Source organism: Narcine bancroftii, chromosome 14 (assembly GCF_036971445.1).
Source record: "Narcine bancroftii isolate sNarBan1 chromosome 14, sNarBan1.hap1, whole genome shotgun sequence".
Classification (NCBI taxonomy): domain Eukaryota; kingdom Metazoa; phylum Chordata; class Chondrichthyes; order Torpediniformes; family Narcinidae; genus Narcine; species Narcine bancroftii.
Genome location: NC_091482.1, coordinates 24,788,135 through 24,806,190, shown reverse-complemented (window position 1 = coordinate 24,806,190; position 18,056 = coordinate 24,788,135). Strand labels below are relative to the sequence as shown.

Here is an 18,056-nt window from a genome sequence, read left to right as displayed (position 1 = left end):
GGTCAATGTGGCAGGCACCAAGAGATTTCTTTAGGCAGTCCTTGTACCTTTTCTTTGGTGCACCTCTGTCACGGTGGCCAGTGGAGAGCTCGCCATATAACACGATCTTGGGAAGGCGATGGTCCTCCATTCTGGAGACGTGACCCACCCAGCGCAGCTGGATCTTCAGCAGCGTGGACTCGATGCTGTCGACCTCTGCCATCTCGAGTACCTCGACGTTAGGGGTGTGAGCGCTCCAATGGATAATTACAGCAGCATCAAAGACCATTTTTTTTTGGAGGAGAAGCAAACCACAAGATTTTTGATTTAATTTTCAGACCCTAAGAGCTGTTATGAAGGAGGACTGATACATACCTTTGGAAGTAAATAGCTCCCCTCTACTGAGCCTAAGTGCTGAGTAGTTGGGATTTAAAGCTCGTATTCCAGGTGAGTTTGGAGCACGGTGGTGGCACGAGTCTGTATCTACAGCAAATCCCTGCAAGAATAATCAACAAAAAAGGTGATGTGAGAAACAAAATATTACACATGTATGTTTATTTTCCAGACCCTATAGACTAGTATCAGGATAATGATTACTTTCTACCAGCTTCAAATCACCAACTTGCATCACATTTTCTCACAAAACAACAAACAGACTCTTGTACGCTAGTAAACTCACCCAATCTCTTGCACATTGTCACCTACTCAAACAGAGATCTTCAATCTCTACACATTGTACCCTCTCACAAAACTCTCCAGTCATTCAACGCACACGTTTCTATTGATTCTCCATCTACTGAGGCTTCTCTGCACTCACACTCTCTGGCTTCAGTGACAAATTATTGTGATTTTCATACATCCTCCTTCTTTGCCAAACTGTGCTGTTCAATGTTGGTATCACTTTCCCTTTAAAATGCTTCATGAAGGTCAAAGCAATATGGTTGGTGAGTTGTTTATGCTGATGGAAATTCAAGAAATGAATCCCAGTCATCAAGGACCATGATGTTGATTTCAATCATTTTTTCCCCTGTGCGAGTCAGTTTCAGTGTTGGATTTTGAGCATTTCTACTTCTTCAAGATTATTTATTTTGGGCATGTTAAACGAGAAAGATTATTTAGTATACAGTAAAATCCCTGTTATCTGGAATTCAAGCAACCAGCAACGTTGAGCAACTATCTGGCATCTACCAATCCCCAAAGGTGCCCGACACTCTGGTGGATAGAATCATAAAAGGTTGTATTCAATTGCCAATAAACTCTATCAAGGTGTCATTGACGTAACTAATACAGAAGGAGGCCTTTCTGACCATTCTCTCCATGCCAGCTCTCAGCAGAGCTTTCCCATAAGTACATTTGGCCTCCGCCTTAAGTCTTTACAACCGGTTCCCTCTTATATTGCTTTTGATTCTTCCTTACTTATGTACACCAAGGGGTCATTTATGGCAGCCAATTAATTTATTAACACTCTTTGGGATGTGAAAGCAACCTCTATCCCTGTCGGTAATGCACCGTGGAAAGCTATTTGTGCACAAGAAGAATGTGCAAACTCCGCAATGGCAGCTCCTTGAGGTCAGAATCGAACCCCAGTCATTGGAGTAGTGACATATCTTTCATTTTTTTTCTTGCAATATAGAAGGAAGACATTCAGCCCATGAGGCCTGTGGCAGCTCAGGGTTCAATCCCAGGCCTTCATAATTCCCCATTTTCTCACAAGTACACTGATCTAAAGCATTCATTTTCATAATTAATATCTCTCCTGTCCTGTGACTCAAGGACCTTCACCATCAATTGTACTGGTAGATCAACCTTCCACATGATCAAATCTCATGTATAATCAAAGATCCTATCTGGTCACTTTACATCATAATAACAAGTTCTCTATGATCACCTGGCACAGAGGTAATAGACCACAAATTTGCATTCAGTTATTGTTCATTATACAAGTACCACAGTTAAAGTTTATACAGTTTGTTTTGAAACGTGAGTGAAATTTGAATTTGTGTACTGAGTTTTGGTTAAAATTTTATTTGTCATGGATGAATCTGTACCTTTAAATGATATTTCCTCAGAATTGTTTTTACCTTCTTCTATCAGTGAGATTATTTAAGGAACTATCAATGTGCATGGAGAGGCTCTCTTTTCACTAGTTCTATAAATTTACCCCCGAGGGAACCCGCCTATGCAAACATATCAAAGGTAGAACAAGGCTTAAAACAGGAAACAATACTGTGGGGCGGCACGGTTAGCGCAACACCTTTACAGTGCCAGCAATTGGGACATGAGTACAAGCTCCTTACGGACAACGCGGGACTTGAACCCTGGTCTCAATTGCAGCAAATTCAACCTTTACAACACCAGTGATCAGGACTGGGGTTCGAGTCCTGTGCTGTCTGAAAGGAGTTTGTACTAATGGCGGCAGAGTTGCCGGACCACAGAGTGTCAGATAATGGAGATTCAACCTGGTACATCAACAATACACACTACAAAAGCAATTAGAGGTGGGTTACATGAATTAGAACTAAAAAACTCAGCAGTGATCCCAATGCTAAAGACAAATGGTCTCTGCTCACTGGGAGCCCAGAAGAGTTTAGAAGTCTTTGTGAATGTGGATCAGCAGCTAAAATGCAGTTTGTCTACTTGGACCAAAAAGAACCTGAGGATAAAATGCAAGAAATGTGAAATAAGACACAGTTTAGTAGGCAGACCACTGTGACTCATTACCAATGAAATCCTTTTTGAAACCAGCATTGATTTCAGTAATAATTGTCAGCCAACAGACCTCAGAGTTCTGAGCTACTGACCAAGAACAGTACTGATCATGCCAAATTTAACAATCCGACACAGCTCACTAATTTTGGAAAGGAAAATTTCAGGCCCATAGGCACAGGGTTTTACTTTCAGTTAAGGTACAAGAATGGGTGGCTTTGCATGATTAATTATTCATATTTTAATTAATCCCCTTTGACCGATACCTCTGCATTGACTAATTTACCACTGATGTTCTAAAATAATCATCAGTCCACTAATGAATGTGAATCTGCTTTAATGGGTGTCAGAAAATCATTTAAAGAGGAGTTTCAACCAAGATGGGATCAGGCAGAAAGGTTCCTTTAAATGGTCTTAAATTTGACTTGTTTGATGTCCAATATACACTTATCCAAAGTAGGTTTACCAAGATCCAAATTTCTATGCTGAAGCAGGCTGCCATACACACCAAGTGAGAAAACTTCCAGACAGCCAAAACTGCTTGAAGCAGCAAATGGACAACAAATTAAAACAACAGTATGTAGTTTGATAGAACCAAGCTTTCTTGTATTCAAACTGTTATGAATGGGTGGGTAAAATAAACTTCAAACATACAAATTCCATTGACCAGCAGTGACTGCAGCCAAGGCTTTAACTTTTTATTTTGTCTCCAATTGTTATTGCATGAAGCACCTTAAAAGCTGTGCCAATATGAAAGGTTAACAGATGATTCCAAGGATTAGTATATTTAGTTAAATTGAATGATGGAGATTTATCTTTTGCAATAATTCTCTCCCCGCCATAAGTTTGGACATTGGATGCAGGTTTCAGTCATTTTCTGTTCAGTCATTTGTAGCTATTCCTCAAGGGTGGAAATTACTAATAAAATTGATCCTCTTTTCATTCTTGATTTATATCATCTTCCAGTAATGCAGCCTGAATAGTTTTCAGGTCAATGACCACTTTATTTTACCTTCCCAAAACCGAGGACATTCAGTTAATCAAAAATAATCCTAGCTGAGATTACTTTGGAGTGCAGACTGTGAATCAAAATCCACGTGTGCAGAACATCTATTTTCTGCTTTAACTAAATGAACTGGCAGGAACAGCCATGGCCTCCAGCAAAGTATGTTTACTGAAAAAACTTGGTCTCTAAAATTGATGCACGATGCACGTTAAACATATTAGAGATAAAAATGTCAATAACCTGAGTATTCTAGGCTCTCATATGGCACATAGATGTCTAACATTACTTTTTCAAATCTAAAAAATATTGTAGGTGAAATCTGTTATTCTTATTAAGGGTTGAAATTTATCAAAATTAACAAGTCCATTACAAATTATTTAGGTCCTTGCACAAACTTTTAATGAATCTCTAGAAGTAACTCTAAAGTTGAGTAATGTTTGTTGGTAGCACATTGGTTGTTTGATGTGTAGCAGGATCCTACAGCGACAGCCATGGTACACTGTTCAAAGAGTTATCTAAATTTGGTGGTACAAATTCACAGAGGGAGATTGGAAAAATTTGCCACAAGTGTATTTTTTCAAGGAGAGCAGGGGAATCATACAAATATCACACTGGCTCAACAAGCTCAACATCTTTTTGAGTTTAATTGATAACATATTAACAAAAGGGCAGCATGGGGAATACTGTTACAGCGCCAGTGATCCAGGTTCGAATCCGGCACTGTCTGTAAGGAGTTTGTATGTTCTTCCCATGTCTGCGTGGCTTTCCTCCAGGTGCTCCAGTTTCCTCCCACCCTTCAAAACGTACGGGGGTTGTAGGTTAAATGAGTTTTATTGGGGCGGCACAGGATCCTGGGCTGGAAGGGCCTGTTATGGTGCTGCATGTCTAAATTTAAAATTGGAAATGTTGCATATATCAGGGAAAACTGCAGTATTGGACTTGCACACTGTTCTGGATGTTCATCCTCTGCAAGTAAACTATCTGCAGCTGAATGTTGCTGAGAAGAAAATAATCAATTAAATAAAGTTGTTAATTCAAAATGTTCTGTGTCTGTGGGGACCAATCAGTCAGATCACCTTTTTCTGTGATTCAGAACTAAAACAAAACATTAAACTTTTTACAGCTCATATTAAATCTTAAATATATTGAATATGTTAGACGGAAATCCATGTTAAAATATTTGCATGCAAATAGTTCTGCTTCATGAGTATTTTATCAGTATTTTATATTACCCAGAACTACTGTCCCTCAAATACAAATCAACAACTTTTCAGAAAGAATTCCACTGATATACTTTTTATTAGCAAAAAAAATTGCTGTGGCAAACAATGAACGTTATGATACAAAAATGAAAAAAATAAATTACCAGGCACCTACATACATTACTCTTATTTACCAGGCCTCCAAAAAACCTTTAATGAACCTCTTAGTCATTGGATGCCTTCCCTATTTAACCTTTAAAAGAACTGGTTCTACATGCTACTGAATTGAAATGAGAATAAATCCATAACATCTTGGATTTTAATGAACAAGCTCATAATTCAATTCGACTGAATGAGTGTAAAAGAAAAAATGTCACTGTGAACCAGGAAGAGTATGTTTAAGAGGATGAATTCAAAGTAAAATCAGGCGTAGAAAAAAAAGATTTGGTTCATAAAGCCAAGGCGGGGAAGGAAAGAGACTGGTATTTAAAACTAATTTCAGTCAATAAATATTCAATTGTGGGAAAAAAAACAATAAAATGTAAAAGGAAGCTCAGTGTTTGAGGTAATTAATTCTTTAAGCCAAAATTCTTTGTGTTAAAAGAGTACATTGATTTCAAATGGATTGATTTTCTGTGGCAAATGAATTTGTACAAATGTATTTGGAAAGAGTGAAAAAAGCTAAACTTTATTTTCCAGACCTCCAAAAATTAATTTGATTTTTGAGGTGAATTGACAGGAATTGAAAAGTGCAAAACAATTTAACCAGGTCTCTCAAAAAACATTTCATGGATCCTTATAATACTTTTCAATTCAAGAACTGATACCACAATCGGTACAGTTGGAACAGCAGTTAGCATAACGCCTTTACAGCACCAGCGATCGGGTCTGGGGTTCAAATCCCACACTGTCTGTAAGGAATTTGTACGTTCTCCCCGTGGCTACGCTAGTTTTCCCTGGGAGCCTGTTTCCTCCCACCATTCGAAACGTTCCAGGGGGGGTGTAGGTTAATTGGGTGTAAATTGGGCAACATGAACTCGTGGGCCAAAATGGCCTGTTACCATGCTGTATGTCTAAATTTGATTTTTTTTTAATTAATCAGTTCCATGGGCAACATTATGCCCTATGCTTAATTATACCCCCTGCTCTTGCCTAAAGTTGTGGTTCATTTGGATTTCCAGGTAGAAAACTGGAGGAAAGTGTATTTAAATTATGAGAAGCCAACTAATCAAAAAGGGAGTTAGGATTTTCAGAGTGACCAAGGTATAACTATGTGGGTACAAAGAGTATTAGTGCTGGGTTTAAACTACACTACCTACAATCTATACCAATATCACAGATGAGGGAACTCAGCATTTTGCAATCAATTTTGCTGATAAAACAAAAATAGATGGGAAAGCAGGTTGCGAGGACAACACAAAGAATGGCCGAAGAGATGTGCATTGATTAGTCAAATCTAGGGGGAATAACTGTGTGGATATGCGATTGTATAGTGGCCTGGATATGTAATAAACACATACATTGCTGGAGGCACTGAGACAGGATCTGTGGAAAGAGGAAGAGTGAATGTTTCAGGTTTGAAACTCTTCATCATTGCACTCCAGGGTTTGAGGTGAAGCCAAGGTTGCAAATACTTTGGTTCCATGCAAAGATTCCTCTTTCCAGCTGAGGAACAGAATAGAACCATATTGTCTACAAGGATAATGTTAAGTGATTGATGTTTCAGAAGCCAGCTATGAAACATTACTGAAATGTGAGTGCCATTAATGCTTTCCACCATAACCATGATGACCCAGCATCAAAGTTAACTTTTATGGGTACTTAGAGGCTTCACCACATTCTGATAAATTTACGGTATGTTCCAATGCCATATAAATAAATTTATAACAATCTCAGTTTGACTGAAGCTCAGTTCTGTTTCACTTTTTCTTTTAGTTGACCAGTTGGATTATGAGCATTGATGCTAGGAACATTAAAGCCTCCCACTGTAAACCAACAATGGACACGTACATCACTGACGTAAAGCGTAAAGCACATAGGTGGTCAAACAATCTGACAAGCACAAGAACAAAAACTAAACGAAGTAAATAAACAGTGAGATAAACACACACCGGCGTACATGCTGTATCCACAGGTTCTGTCTTAGCCCTTGCCCTTGTCCTGCCCAAGTTATCAGACTCCATTTTCCAAGACTCCAGCTTTTTCTCTCCTGTAACTTTTCCTTTTAATCTCACTCGATCGTGATGGAGCTGACTCCGAGGAAAAGTAGCTTTATCCTTCCTCTTGAGATGATGGGGAGATTTAGTTCTGATAGAGTTCGAATCGAAAACATAATTTTCAACTAATGTTTGCCTTCCGTCATTTGATTGGGTGGGCTCACAGGGGCCGCACTGATAATACTCATCATCATATTTCTGGTCACTGTGTGACCAACCTGAGCGCATTTGGTCCAGGTGAATAATATTTGAACAGAAATGGAAGTCAGGAGATAGTACTTCTTCTTCCTCTTCAGTGCCATACTCGATGTCTATTTCCAGTTGTCTGTGTGACACCTGGTGCCTCCTGTTGCCATGAGGGCTTCCAGTAAATGGTACATTCAGCTCTTTGGGAGCTGCAGACCTAATCTGTGTCTGAGATTGCATTTGCAATAAGGATGTTGAATCAACTGCATTCAGATCCAAGATATCCCCATAGCTTTCTTCTGATTGTGACCTCTCTCGAGTGCTTTCAAGGTCACGGTTGTCACTGATACATTTGTGACTGTATTCTGAAGTCTTCTTTTTCCAGTTGTGAGACCTGATACATCCCTTGGAATATCTATTAGGAAACTTGCAACCAGCCTCTTTGCACCATTCCTTTTGTTTGTAGTTGCTCTTAGTGTGGTGGATATGTTTTTCACCTGACTCCTGTCTGTTGGTCTGATCACAAGTATTGCTGAACATTAAGCCTTCCTCCTGGTCCATGAATTTCAGTTCACTTTGAGCAACATTTGAACCTTTGGTGTCCTGTCCTTGACTTTTGCTGTCATGCAGAGTGATTTTGGACATTGTCTTTTCTTCTACTTCTTGATATTTGGTATCAAAGTTTGAAGCTTCGTCTCTAAGCCCGTGGTTATTAGAATCAGCTTGCATGCAGATAAATATCTGATCCTCCACTGGCACTCCTTCCTGCGAGTGTTTAGACGTATCTTTTTCTTGTTCTTGATTTGTAGCATCATCTTGCTTCTTACTGTCAACGGCCTCCTTGTCCTCTTCCTCCTCTTCCTCAGTTACTTCAGGAATGCTGAACAGTTTCTTACTGCAATGCTTTTGCAAAGGAAGTTCTAGAATTTTCTCCAGAAACTCCTCATCGCTATCAGTTTCATATTGTTCAGGCTGTTGAGACAGTACATTTAAAGTGCATGCGAGGTAGGGGTGGGGAGGGAGAAAGAAAAAACAAAGTAAAGGTGAAAATTGAAACAAGATCAACTCAAAGCACAGCAACGCAACAGAAACACAAAGAACAGCTCAAAGTAAAATAGGTTCAAATACAAAAAACTTCCAATTTACATCTCAGAAAGAAACCTCATATCATATCTGAAATAATCAGTGATTCTCAGAATGCAGTCAATCCCACATTCCCAATTTTTAATGCCACACAATACAATGAAGGGTATGTGAGGACTATATTTTATCTCCACAATGACTGTGCAGTGATCACTTCTACCAATGCTGCCATGGAGATTTAATCTGCCACAGATGGATTGATGAGGACAAGGTCAAATAGCTGTACCTGCTGGAAACTGAGGCTGGCATCTATTCCCTTTAGGACTCAATGGTTCTGTTTGTGGTGGTGTTACTAAACAATGCTTGGACATAGGTGATGGACATTGAAATCCCTACCTGGAGTACATTCTATGTCCTTGCTACTTTCAGAGCATCTTTAAAGTGTTGATCAACAGAAAGGAACAGTAATAATTAATCGTTTGAAGGTGGATGATAGGTGGGAAGCAGAAGGGGCTCTCCTTGTGCACATTTGACCTGTTGTCAAGAAATTTCATGGGCTTCAGGGTCAATGGTCAATGTTAAGGACTCCAAAAGCTATTATCTCTATCTATATACTACTGTGCCTTCACTTCTAATACCTATGTCAGTGTATTACTCAGAATAAGAGCTCAACCTGCCTTTGACAATTTCTTATTCTAAATTCTAGCATTTATTATATTGGATGATGGGTTTTATTGATGGCGATGATTCCTGAAATCATGTCATCAGCAAACAAAATAAGGGTAACCTGCATAATATTTTAACCATCTACTTCTAATCACCATTTTTAAATTTCAGGAGTTCACTTTGAGATATGATACAAAATTTATAACAATGCTGGTTCCAAATATTTTAGGTGGAAAACTGTCAAAAGATTCTCAGAATGCAATTATGAACAATTGTTACTGAAAGTGACCCAGTAACACTGGATTCACTGCATCACCTTCAGGACATCAATTAACAATTTTGAATTAATGATCTTGTATAACAAGTGATGTGCAAACATGGTTCCATTGTTTGGAAATCCTTTGTAACATGAGTGGACATACAGGATGCAGCCAGTAATGTTTGGGGAAAAGACACTTTTTTTCCTTTATTTGCCCCTGTGCTCCACAGTTTTAAATTTGTAATAAACAATTCACATGTGATTAGAGTGCACATTCTAAATTTTATGAAAGGGTATTTGTAACATTTTGGTTTGACATGAAGCAATTACAGCACTTTTTATACATAGTCCCTTCACTTCAGGGCTCCATAATATTTGGGAAATAACAATAATGAGTATATTAAAGTAGTCGTGTTTAGTATTTTGTTGCATATCCCTTGCATGCAATGACTGCCCGAAGTCTGTGATTCATAGACATCACCAGGTGTTGAGAATCTTCTCTAGTGATGCTCTCCCAGGCCTCTACTGCAGCCATCTTCAGCTCCTGCTTGTATCAGGGGCTTGTCCCTTGAAGTTTTCTCTTCATCATATGGAAGAACTGCTCAATTGAATTTTGATCAGGTGACTGACTTGGCCATTCAAGAATTTACCATTTGTTAACTTTGGAAAACTCCATTGTTGCTTTTGCAGTACATTTGGAATTATTGTCTTACTGTAAGATGAGGCGCCTTTCAATCAATTTGGAGGCATTTGCTCGAATTTGAGCAGATAAGATGTAGCTATGCACTTCAGAATTAATTTTGCTACTACCATCTGCAGTTACATCATTCATGAAGATATGTCCACCAGTACCTTTGGCAGCCATACATGCCCAGGCCACAACTCACCCATCACCATGTTTCACAGATGAGGTGGCTAGGCATTTCTTTTGTGCATCCACACTTGGTTCTTGCCATCACTCTGATGCAGGTTGAACTTGGTCTCATCTGACCACAAGACCTTTTCCAAAATTCTGTACGCACTTTTAAATACTTTGCAAACTGTAATCTGGACATCCTGTTTCTGTGTCTAACAAGTAGTTTGCATTTTACAGTGTAGCCTCTGTTTTTCTGATCATCAAGCCTTCTGTGGACAGTATTCATTGACACATCCACACCTTCCTCCTGAAATGTGTTTCTGATCAGTCGGACAGAGGTTTGGGTATTTTTGTTCATTATGAAGAGAATTCTTGTCATCAGCAATGGAGATCTTCCTTGGCGCACAAGTCCCTGTGTGATTAATGAGCTCACCAGTACGCTCTTTCTTCTTAATGATGTCTTAAACAGTTAATTTTGGTAATTCTAAGGTTTGGGCGATGTCTCTTACTGTTTTATTCTTGTTTTTCAGCCTCATAACGGCTTCTTTAACTTTAATTGGCACAACTCTGGTTCTCATGTAGAAAGATCGTAACTACAGACTCCAAAGATGATCAAAAGCTCTCTTATACCTGCACCAATGAAGCAATTAAACATACCTGTGTATTCACAAATACCTGTGAAGCCAAATGTCCCAAATATTATGATGCCCTGAAATGGGGAAACTATGTATAAGAAGTGCTGTAATTTTTACATCATTAAACCAAAATGTATACAAGTAATCTTGAATAAAATCTGGAATGTGCACTTTAATCACATGTGAATTGTTTGATTACAAATTTAAAATTGTGCATCACAGGGACAAATTAGGGAAAAAAGTGTATTTCTCCCAAATATTATGGAGGGTACGATGCATGTTGGGTCGTGTACTTTTATAAAGAGATATTCTATTTATAAAGGAACAATTAATCCAATAGCCCAGCAGCATACTGCTTTTATTCCATGACCTCTTCCTTCAGAATCTGGTGAAATTTTATCCTGTGATTATTTTCCAAAGATTAGTTACAATTGCAAAATTTTTTTCTCAACAGCATCTTTTATGAGGGCAATAACAAAAGTGAAACATACAATTGCCTGTACAACTGCAGTTGATGGGTTTATTTAAGTTGAATTATCTTGAGATAGTGTGGTATATAAAATTTTGGAGACATTGGGTAGAATACCACTCTGTTCCTCATAATCAGTTTGTCAAAGACTATAAGTTGAAGGAGATGTTTAAAGGGTAATTATTTTCACATATAAGGTAGTCGGCATCTGGATTGAGCTGCCAGAGAAGTAACTACATTGAAGAGGCATCTGGATGAGTACTTGAATGAGCAAGATATAAAGGGTAATGGAATGAATGCAGGCACACATGGTGGGTGTAGATAGGTTTGCGCACAGATGGTGTGGGCTGAAGGATCTTTTTCTATGCTGTATTCTATGACTCAATGTGGCCCGGATCATTGCATGCTGTTCTCATTATTCCCTCATGGAGCTTTTCCCATCTGCCTGTGCTTTCAATGCAATCACAAAACTGAGAAACAGCCAACTACATGACGAGGGCTGAATTAAATAACTGCTCTGCCCATTTAAAAAAATCTTCTTTCTTTCCATTCTTTCTCTTAACATGCTTATTCCTGCTGCATTATCCTGAGCCTACCTCACTGACAAAAGGCAAAGGAGGAAAAACCCAACACCCAACCCCAACCCACCAATTTTCCCCTGCAACCGCTGCAATCGTGTCTGCCTGTCCCGCATCGGACTTGTCAGCCACAAACGAGCCTGCAGCTGACGTGGACTTTTTACCCCCTCCATAAATCTTCGTCCGCGAAGCCAAGCCAAAGATCTTAACTCTCCATAACTTAATACAAAGCAAGTTTTGTCTAGTCAATCAATCAACTGATAATATCACAGTAGAGATGTAGCCCACGAGCACTTGTCTATTGTTATTCTGTCACCTTACAATGAAAGTAATCTTTCTATTAGGAACAACAATTGATATTTGTGATTTTATTAACAAAGCACGCAAGGTTTGGAATGTTTATTCCATGTTGATAAAGCACCACCTTCCACATTTCACATTACTATGAAGCACACTTTCACTGATAAATTCTCCAGTATCCATTAAATTCTGTATTTGCAAATTTAGCATTACACACTGAAGGAATGTTATCTTCATTTTTTTCACATCTATTCTCCACCCATCACTGGAATTTACCTTATGTATAGGATGGGGTACACCACATTTCCACAGTATCAGCATCAGTTTTAAACCATCCAAAGACAAAACCTCAACAAATAAGTGAACATTATCCACAGGAGGTGGAGACACAATCATGAAGCTTGCCTCACAGAGACCACCCAGCAGCAATGAAGTTGACCTCTGTTCTTTTTAAAAGCAAGTAGCATTATGACATTGTACTTTGTAAGCTGCAATCAGGATCAAATTCTCATATCTATATTCCTAGCTGTTGCGATCAAATGTTCAAACTTGTTCTATAGGCCCAACTGCAGCTATTGTTTCTCCAAGTTCAGGCTGCGGGGTCACCAAACACCACAGAATGTTTACAGAATTGGAGATAAAACTCTTACTGCCAGTCTCTTTTGCTGAATCAGTACAAAAAGGATTAGTCTAAAGGGCCAGAGAGCACCACTGTTCCTGCTCATTTCATTCCCAGGGCCAGAGAACATCACTGCATCTCCAGGTTTCATCCTATTCCTGCAGGTTTAATTCACAGGGCCACTGAACACCGCTGCAATATCCAGAAGTATTTTGGGTGAGGAATATTACTGCTTTTTACTTTCAGACAGACACTCTCATACATTTTGTCCCAATGCTGCAAAGCTTCTTATGTGTGCTGAACTAAGGCTTATCTATACCTAAGCTTAGGAGAGATGTCTAAAAAAGAAAGTAACAGTGAGCTATCAGAAAACAAAAACAAATGACAAACTTCAGTCATGGGCCTCCCTTAAGTACAAGTTGATCAAAAAAGTTGATATCCAACCAGATATTACCTTGAGTGAGTTCTCTCTGGTCAAACTGCATTCTTGATTTTGTAGTTCATCATGAGCCCGTGAGTCTGATCCCAACTCCTCTTCATCCTCTTCCATGATATCTGAGAGATCTGAGCCACGGCTACTCTCTGGGGGATAATCCTCATTTTCATGGCTCTCAGCTTCGTCGGTGTCCTGGAAGTTTAAAAAAAATAAAGTGTCAGCACTCAAAATACAGCAGGTTGCAATTCAGCAGGGAAATTCACATGGGCGGCAAGCCTGGTGCTTAGCTTGAAGGACACAACTCATTTCCTAATTTCAATTTCTTTTCATCAAAACACTGTAGCTTAGTGACAAAGGGCAAAATTCTGTAACCATAAAATTTTCCAACTCCTCAGTTTGCAGTGGGATGACCCGTACACCAGTTGGTGTAAAACTATTGCCAACTTGCCTTTATTTTCTTGCAATAAGAACATAAGAAATAGGAGCAAGAGTTGAGTAAAGGACTCAACTCCATTTACCCCACTGTTCCCTTTAACTCTTAATCCACCTAATATTCAATAATATATCTATTTATGTCTTAAATACAGTTATGGGGCAGCCTCCACTGCTTCACTGGGCAGTAAATTCCAAAGATGCACCACTCTCTGGGAAAAGCATTCCTCTACATCTCCATCTTAAACCTATTCCCCCAAATCTTGAGGCTATGCTCCCTAGTTCTATTCCGAACTGTCAGTGGAAACAGCTCCTCCTCCCTCTATCTTCTTAAAGGAAACCATCTCCAGTTTCTCCACCTTCACTACATTTGCTTGCAAGATGAGGCCCTCCATTCCAGATCATCTGTACTATTCTCCTTTTTCAACCAATGCATTTCCCCTGTGCTGTGGTCATCTCCAACATTTCCTCTATATCTCAGTTCCAGTCCTATCCGCGCATCCTTCCAAACAGTAATAGTTATTCTTGTCCTCGACTTTCGCCCAATAGCCTTCACATTCAACAGATCATCCTCCATCATTTCCACCAGCCTGGAACTTGACCCATCAATCTGCCTTGTACAGGGATTGACCTCTCCATGATTCCTTTGTCTGCTCATCCCTTCCCATCCGCCTCTCCATAGCAGGTGTAGTAATGCTTGCTCTTACACCTCCCTCTCCACCATCTATGTTCTTGTCATATACAGACTCATAAACATGGAGAAAACTTTCATCAGACCAATAGATGATATTTCTTTTTCCAAAGATAAAAAGAGCGCAAGGAATGTCATTAAAGAATAATTGTTACCATAACATTATCACTGAAAACTCAAGAATCCAAACCCTTAGAAATATATGGATGGGGTAGCCCACAGAAGTTGAGGTTGGTGGACATAATAAAATTTCTCATTATAAGTTTCTTTGGAAAAGGAATATTTTTGTGTCTGAGAGCAAAGACCAAACCTATTCCAATTTTTAAAAAAATATTTTTTTTATTTTTCACACTGTGAAGCATCTCAACCAAAATACATACAATAATTTCCCTCTTAAATTTACACAGTGGGATTTTCTCCCCTTTTTTTCCCCCTACCTTCCCACCCCCCTTCAAAACCAATAAACATTCAACATATACAATACAATAAAACCATTAAATAATGTCATCACACAATGAAAAATAAACAAGAAAAATGTGTCATCTACTGTTACACACTGGATCAAGTCATTGTGTCTTCTTAACATTTTAGGGGGTGGAGGTCCGAGGCAAGCCCTCTCTGTTATGTTCCATGTATGGTTCCTAAATTTGTTCAAATAATGTGACTTTATTTTTTAAATTATATGTTTTTTTTTCCCAATGGAATACATTTATTCATTTCCATCTACCATTGCTGTATTCTCAGGTTCTCTTCTGATTTCCAAGTTGATATTATACATTTTTTTTTGCTACAGCTAAGGCTATCATAATAAAACTTTTTTGCGCTTCATCCAGTTTGAGGCCTAATTCTTTACTTATATTACTTAGAAGAAAGATCTCTGGATTTTTTGGTACGAGATCTTTTTGTGATTTTATTTAATATCTGATTTAGATCTTCCCAAAACTTTTTCACTTTCTCACATGCCCAAATTGCATGTACTGTTGTTCCCATTTCCTTCTTACAGCGAAAACTATATAACCATATACAGCACAGAACAGGCCAGTTTGGCCCTACTAGTCCATGCCGGAACAAATCCCCACCCTCCTAATCCCACTGACCAGCATCTGGTCCATACCCCTCCAATCCTCTCCCCTCTATGTAATTATCCAGTCTTTCCTTAAATGTAAATAACGTTCCTGGTTCAACCACCTCCGGCAGAAGCTTATTCCACATCCCTACCACCCTTTGCGTGATGAAATTTCCCCTCATGTTCCCCTTATAATTTTCCCCTTTCATTCTCAATCCATGGCCTCTGGTTTGAATATCCCCCACTCTTAATTGAAAAAACCTATCCACGTTGACTCTCTCTGTCCCTTTTAAAATCTTGAACACCTCCATCAAATCCCCCCTCAATCTTCTACGCTCCAGAGAAAAAAGCCCTAGGCTGCTCAACCTTTCTCTGTGACTCAAACCCTGACATCCTGTCAACATTCTCATGAACCTTTTCCCACTTTTGTTTGGGTTTATAGCTTATTTCATAATTTTCCTTCTCTTGCAGCTTGATGTACATGTTCATTCTTTCTTCTTTGGCTTGGCTTCGCGGACAAAGATTTATGGAGGGGGTAAAAAGTCCACGTCAGCTGCAGGCTCGTTTGTGGCTGACCAGTCCGATGCGGGACAGGCAGACACGATTGCAGCGGTTGCAAGGGAAAATTGGTTGGTTGGGGTTGGGTGTTGGGTTTTTCCTCCTTTGCCTTTTGTCAGTGAGGTGGGCTCTGCGGTCTTCTTCAAAGGAGGCTGCTGCCCGCCAAACTGTGAGGCGCCAAGATGCACGGTTTGAGGCGTTATCAGCCCACTGGCGGTGGTCAATGTGGCAGGCACCAAGAGATTTCTTTAGGCAGTCCTTGTACCTTTTCTTTGGTGCACCTCTGTCACGGTGGCCAGTGGAGAGCTCGCCATATAATACGATCTTGGGAAGGCGATGGTCCTCCATTCTGGAGACGTGACCCATCCAGCGCAGCTGGATCTTCAGCAGCGTGGACTCGATGCTGTCGACCTCTGCCATCTCGAGTACCTCGACGTTAGGGGTGTGAGCGCTCCAATGGATGTTGAGGATGGAGCGGAGACAACGCTGGTGGAAGCGTTCTAGGAGCCGTAGGTGGTGCCGGTAGAGGACCCATGATTCGGAGCCGAACAGGAGTGTGGGTATGACAACGGCTCTGTATACGCTTATCTTTGTGAGGTTTTTCAGTTGGTTGTTTTTCCAGACTCTTTTGTGTAGTCTTCCAAAGGCGCTATTTGCCTTGGCGAGTCTGTTGTCTATCTCATTGTCGATCCTTGCATCTGATGAAATGGTGCAGCTGAGATAGGTAAACTGGTTGACCGTTTTGAGTTTTGTGACAAGATCTCCATCCTCAACCGATGGTCAGAACACTTCCAATCTCTTTTCAGTACCAACCGCTCAGTCCAAGATTCCGCCCTGCTCCAGCTCCCTCAACAGCCCCTAAGGCTAGAGCTGGATGAGGTTCCCACCCTGGATGAGACATATAAGGCAATCGAACAACTGAAAAGTGGCAAAGCAGCAGGTATGGATGGAATCCCCCCAGAAGTCTGGAAGGCTGGCGGCAAAACTCTGCATGCCAAACTGCATGAGTTTTTCAAGCTTTGTTGGGACCAAGGTAAACTGCCTCAGGATCTTCGTGATGCCACCATCATCACCCTGTACAAAAACAAAGGCGAGAAATCAGACTGCTCAAACTACAGGGGAATCACGTTGCTCTCCATTGCAGGCAAAATCTTCGCTAGGATTCTACTAAATAGAATAATACCTAGTGTCGCTGAGAATATTCTCCCAGAATCACAGTGCGGCTTTCGCGCAAACAGAGGAACCACTGACATGGTCTTTGCCCTCAGACAGCTCCAAGAAAAGTGCAGAGAACAAAACAAAGGACTCTACATCACCTTTGTTGACCTCACCAAAGCCTTCGACACCGTGAGCAGGAAAGGGCTTTGGCATCGGATGTCCCCCAAAGTTCCTCAACATGTTCATTATAAATCTTTTAATTATCATTGTGTCTGTAATCACATATTCAAAGCTGCTTCCTTCTGGTAATCTCAGTCTGTTTCCCAATTTATCCTTTCAGTAGGATGGTTTGCAAACATTGTACCATGAGTTATTCCATATTTGTACTTCAATTGTTCAAATGTTAATAAATTATTTCCCAAAAAACAATTTTCTATTCTTCTAATTCCTTTTCTCTTCTATTCTCTAAAGGAAAGATTATCAATTGTAAAAGGGATTAGCTGATTTTGCGTTAATAATAATTTTGGTATTTGGTAATTTGTTTTTTTCCTTTCTAAGTGAATCATTAAAGAATTTCTCTATTAAGGGAATTGGTAACGATTGAAAAAAGTATTGTATCCTTGGGAAGACATTCATTTTAATGCAATTTACCCTCCCTATCAACATTAGCAGTAATTCTTTCCAATGTTCTAAGTCTTCCTGCAATTTCTTTATAGGTGGTTGATTATTTAATTTCTACAAGTGGTTTAAATTATTATCTAACCTAATACCCAGGTATCAGATTGCTTGTGTTTACCATTTAAATGGTGATTTTTAAAAAAATTCTGTATAATCCGCCTTACTCATTGGCATCACTTCACTTTTATTTGCGTTGATCTTGTACCCCGATATTTCTCCATATTCCTTCAATTTCTTTTGTAGTTATTTTATTGATATTTCTGGTTCTGTTAAGGAT

At 39.5% G+C, this 18,056-nt stretch overlaps 1 protein-coding gene across 20 annotated transcripts in view; it reads right to left on the bottom strand.

Moving 5' to 3' along the window:
* The window catches only part of LOC138749254 (RIMS-binding protein 2-like), a 227,447-nt gene that overhangs the window by 26,219 nt on the left and 183,172 nt on the right, over positions 1-18,056 (bottom strand). For 19 of the 20 annotated variants that reach the window (XR_011348508.1, XM_069910403.1, XM_069910409.1 and 16 more), the window contains 3 exons: positions 13,215-13,388; positions 7,005-8,267; positions 355-475 (listed from right to left, as the gene is read on the bottom strand). Coding sequence is in view for 19 of the 20 variants with exons in the window: in XM_069910403.1 (XP_069766504.1) it covers positions 355-475; positions 7,005-8,267; positions 13,215-13,388 (1,558 nt within the window). In the remaining variant the exon portion in view is untranslated. The remainder of the gene's footprint in view (positions 1-354; positions 476-7,004; positions 8,268-13,214; positions 13,389-18,056) is intronic. The other variant, XM_069910417.1, reaches the window with a different exon arrangement.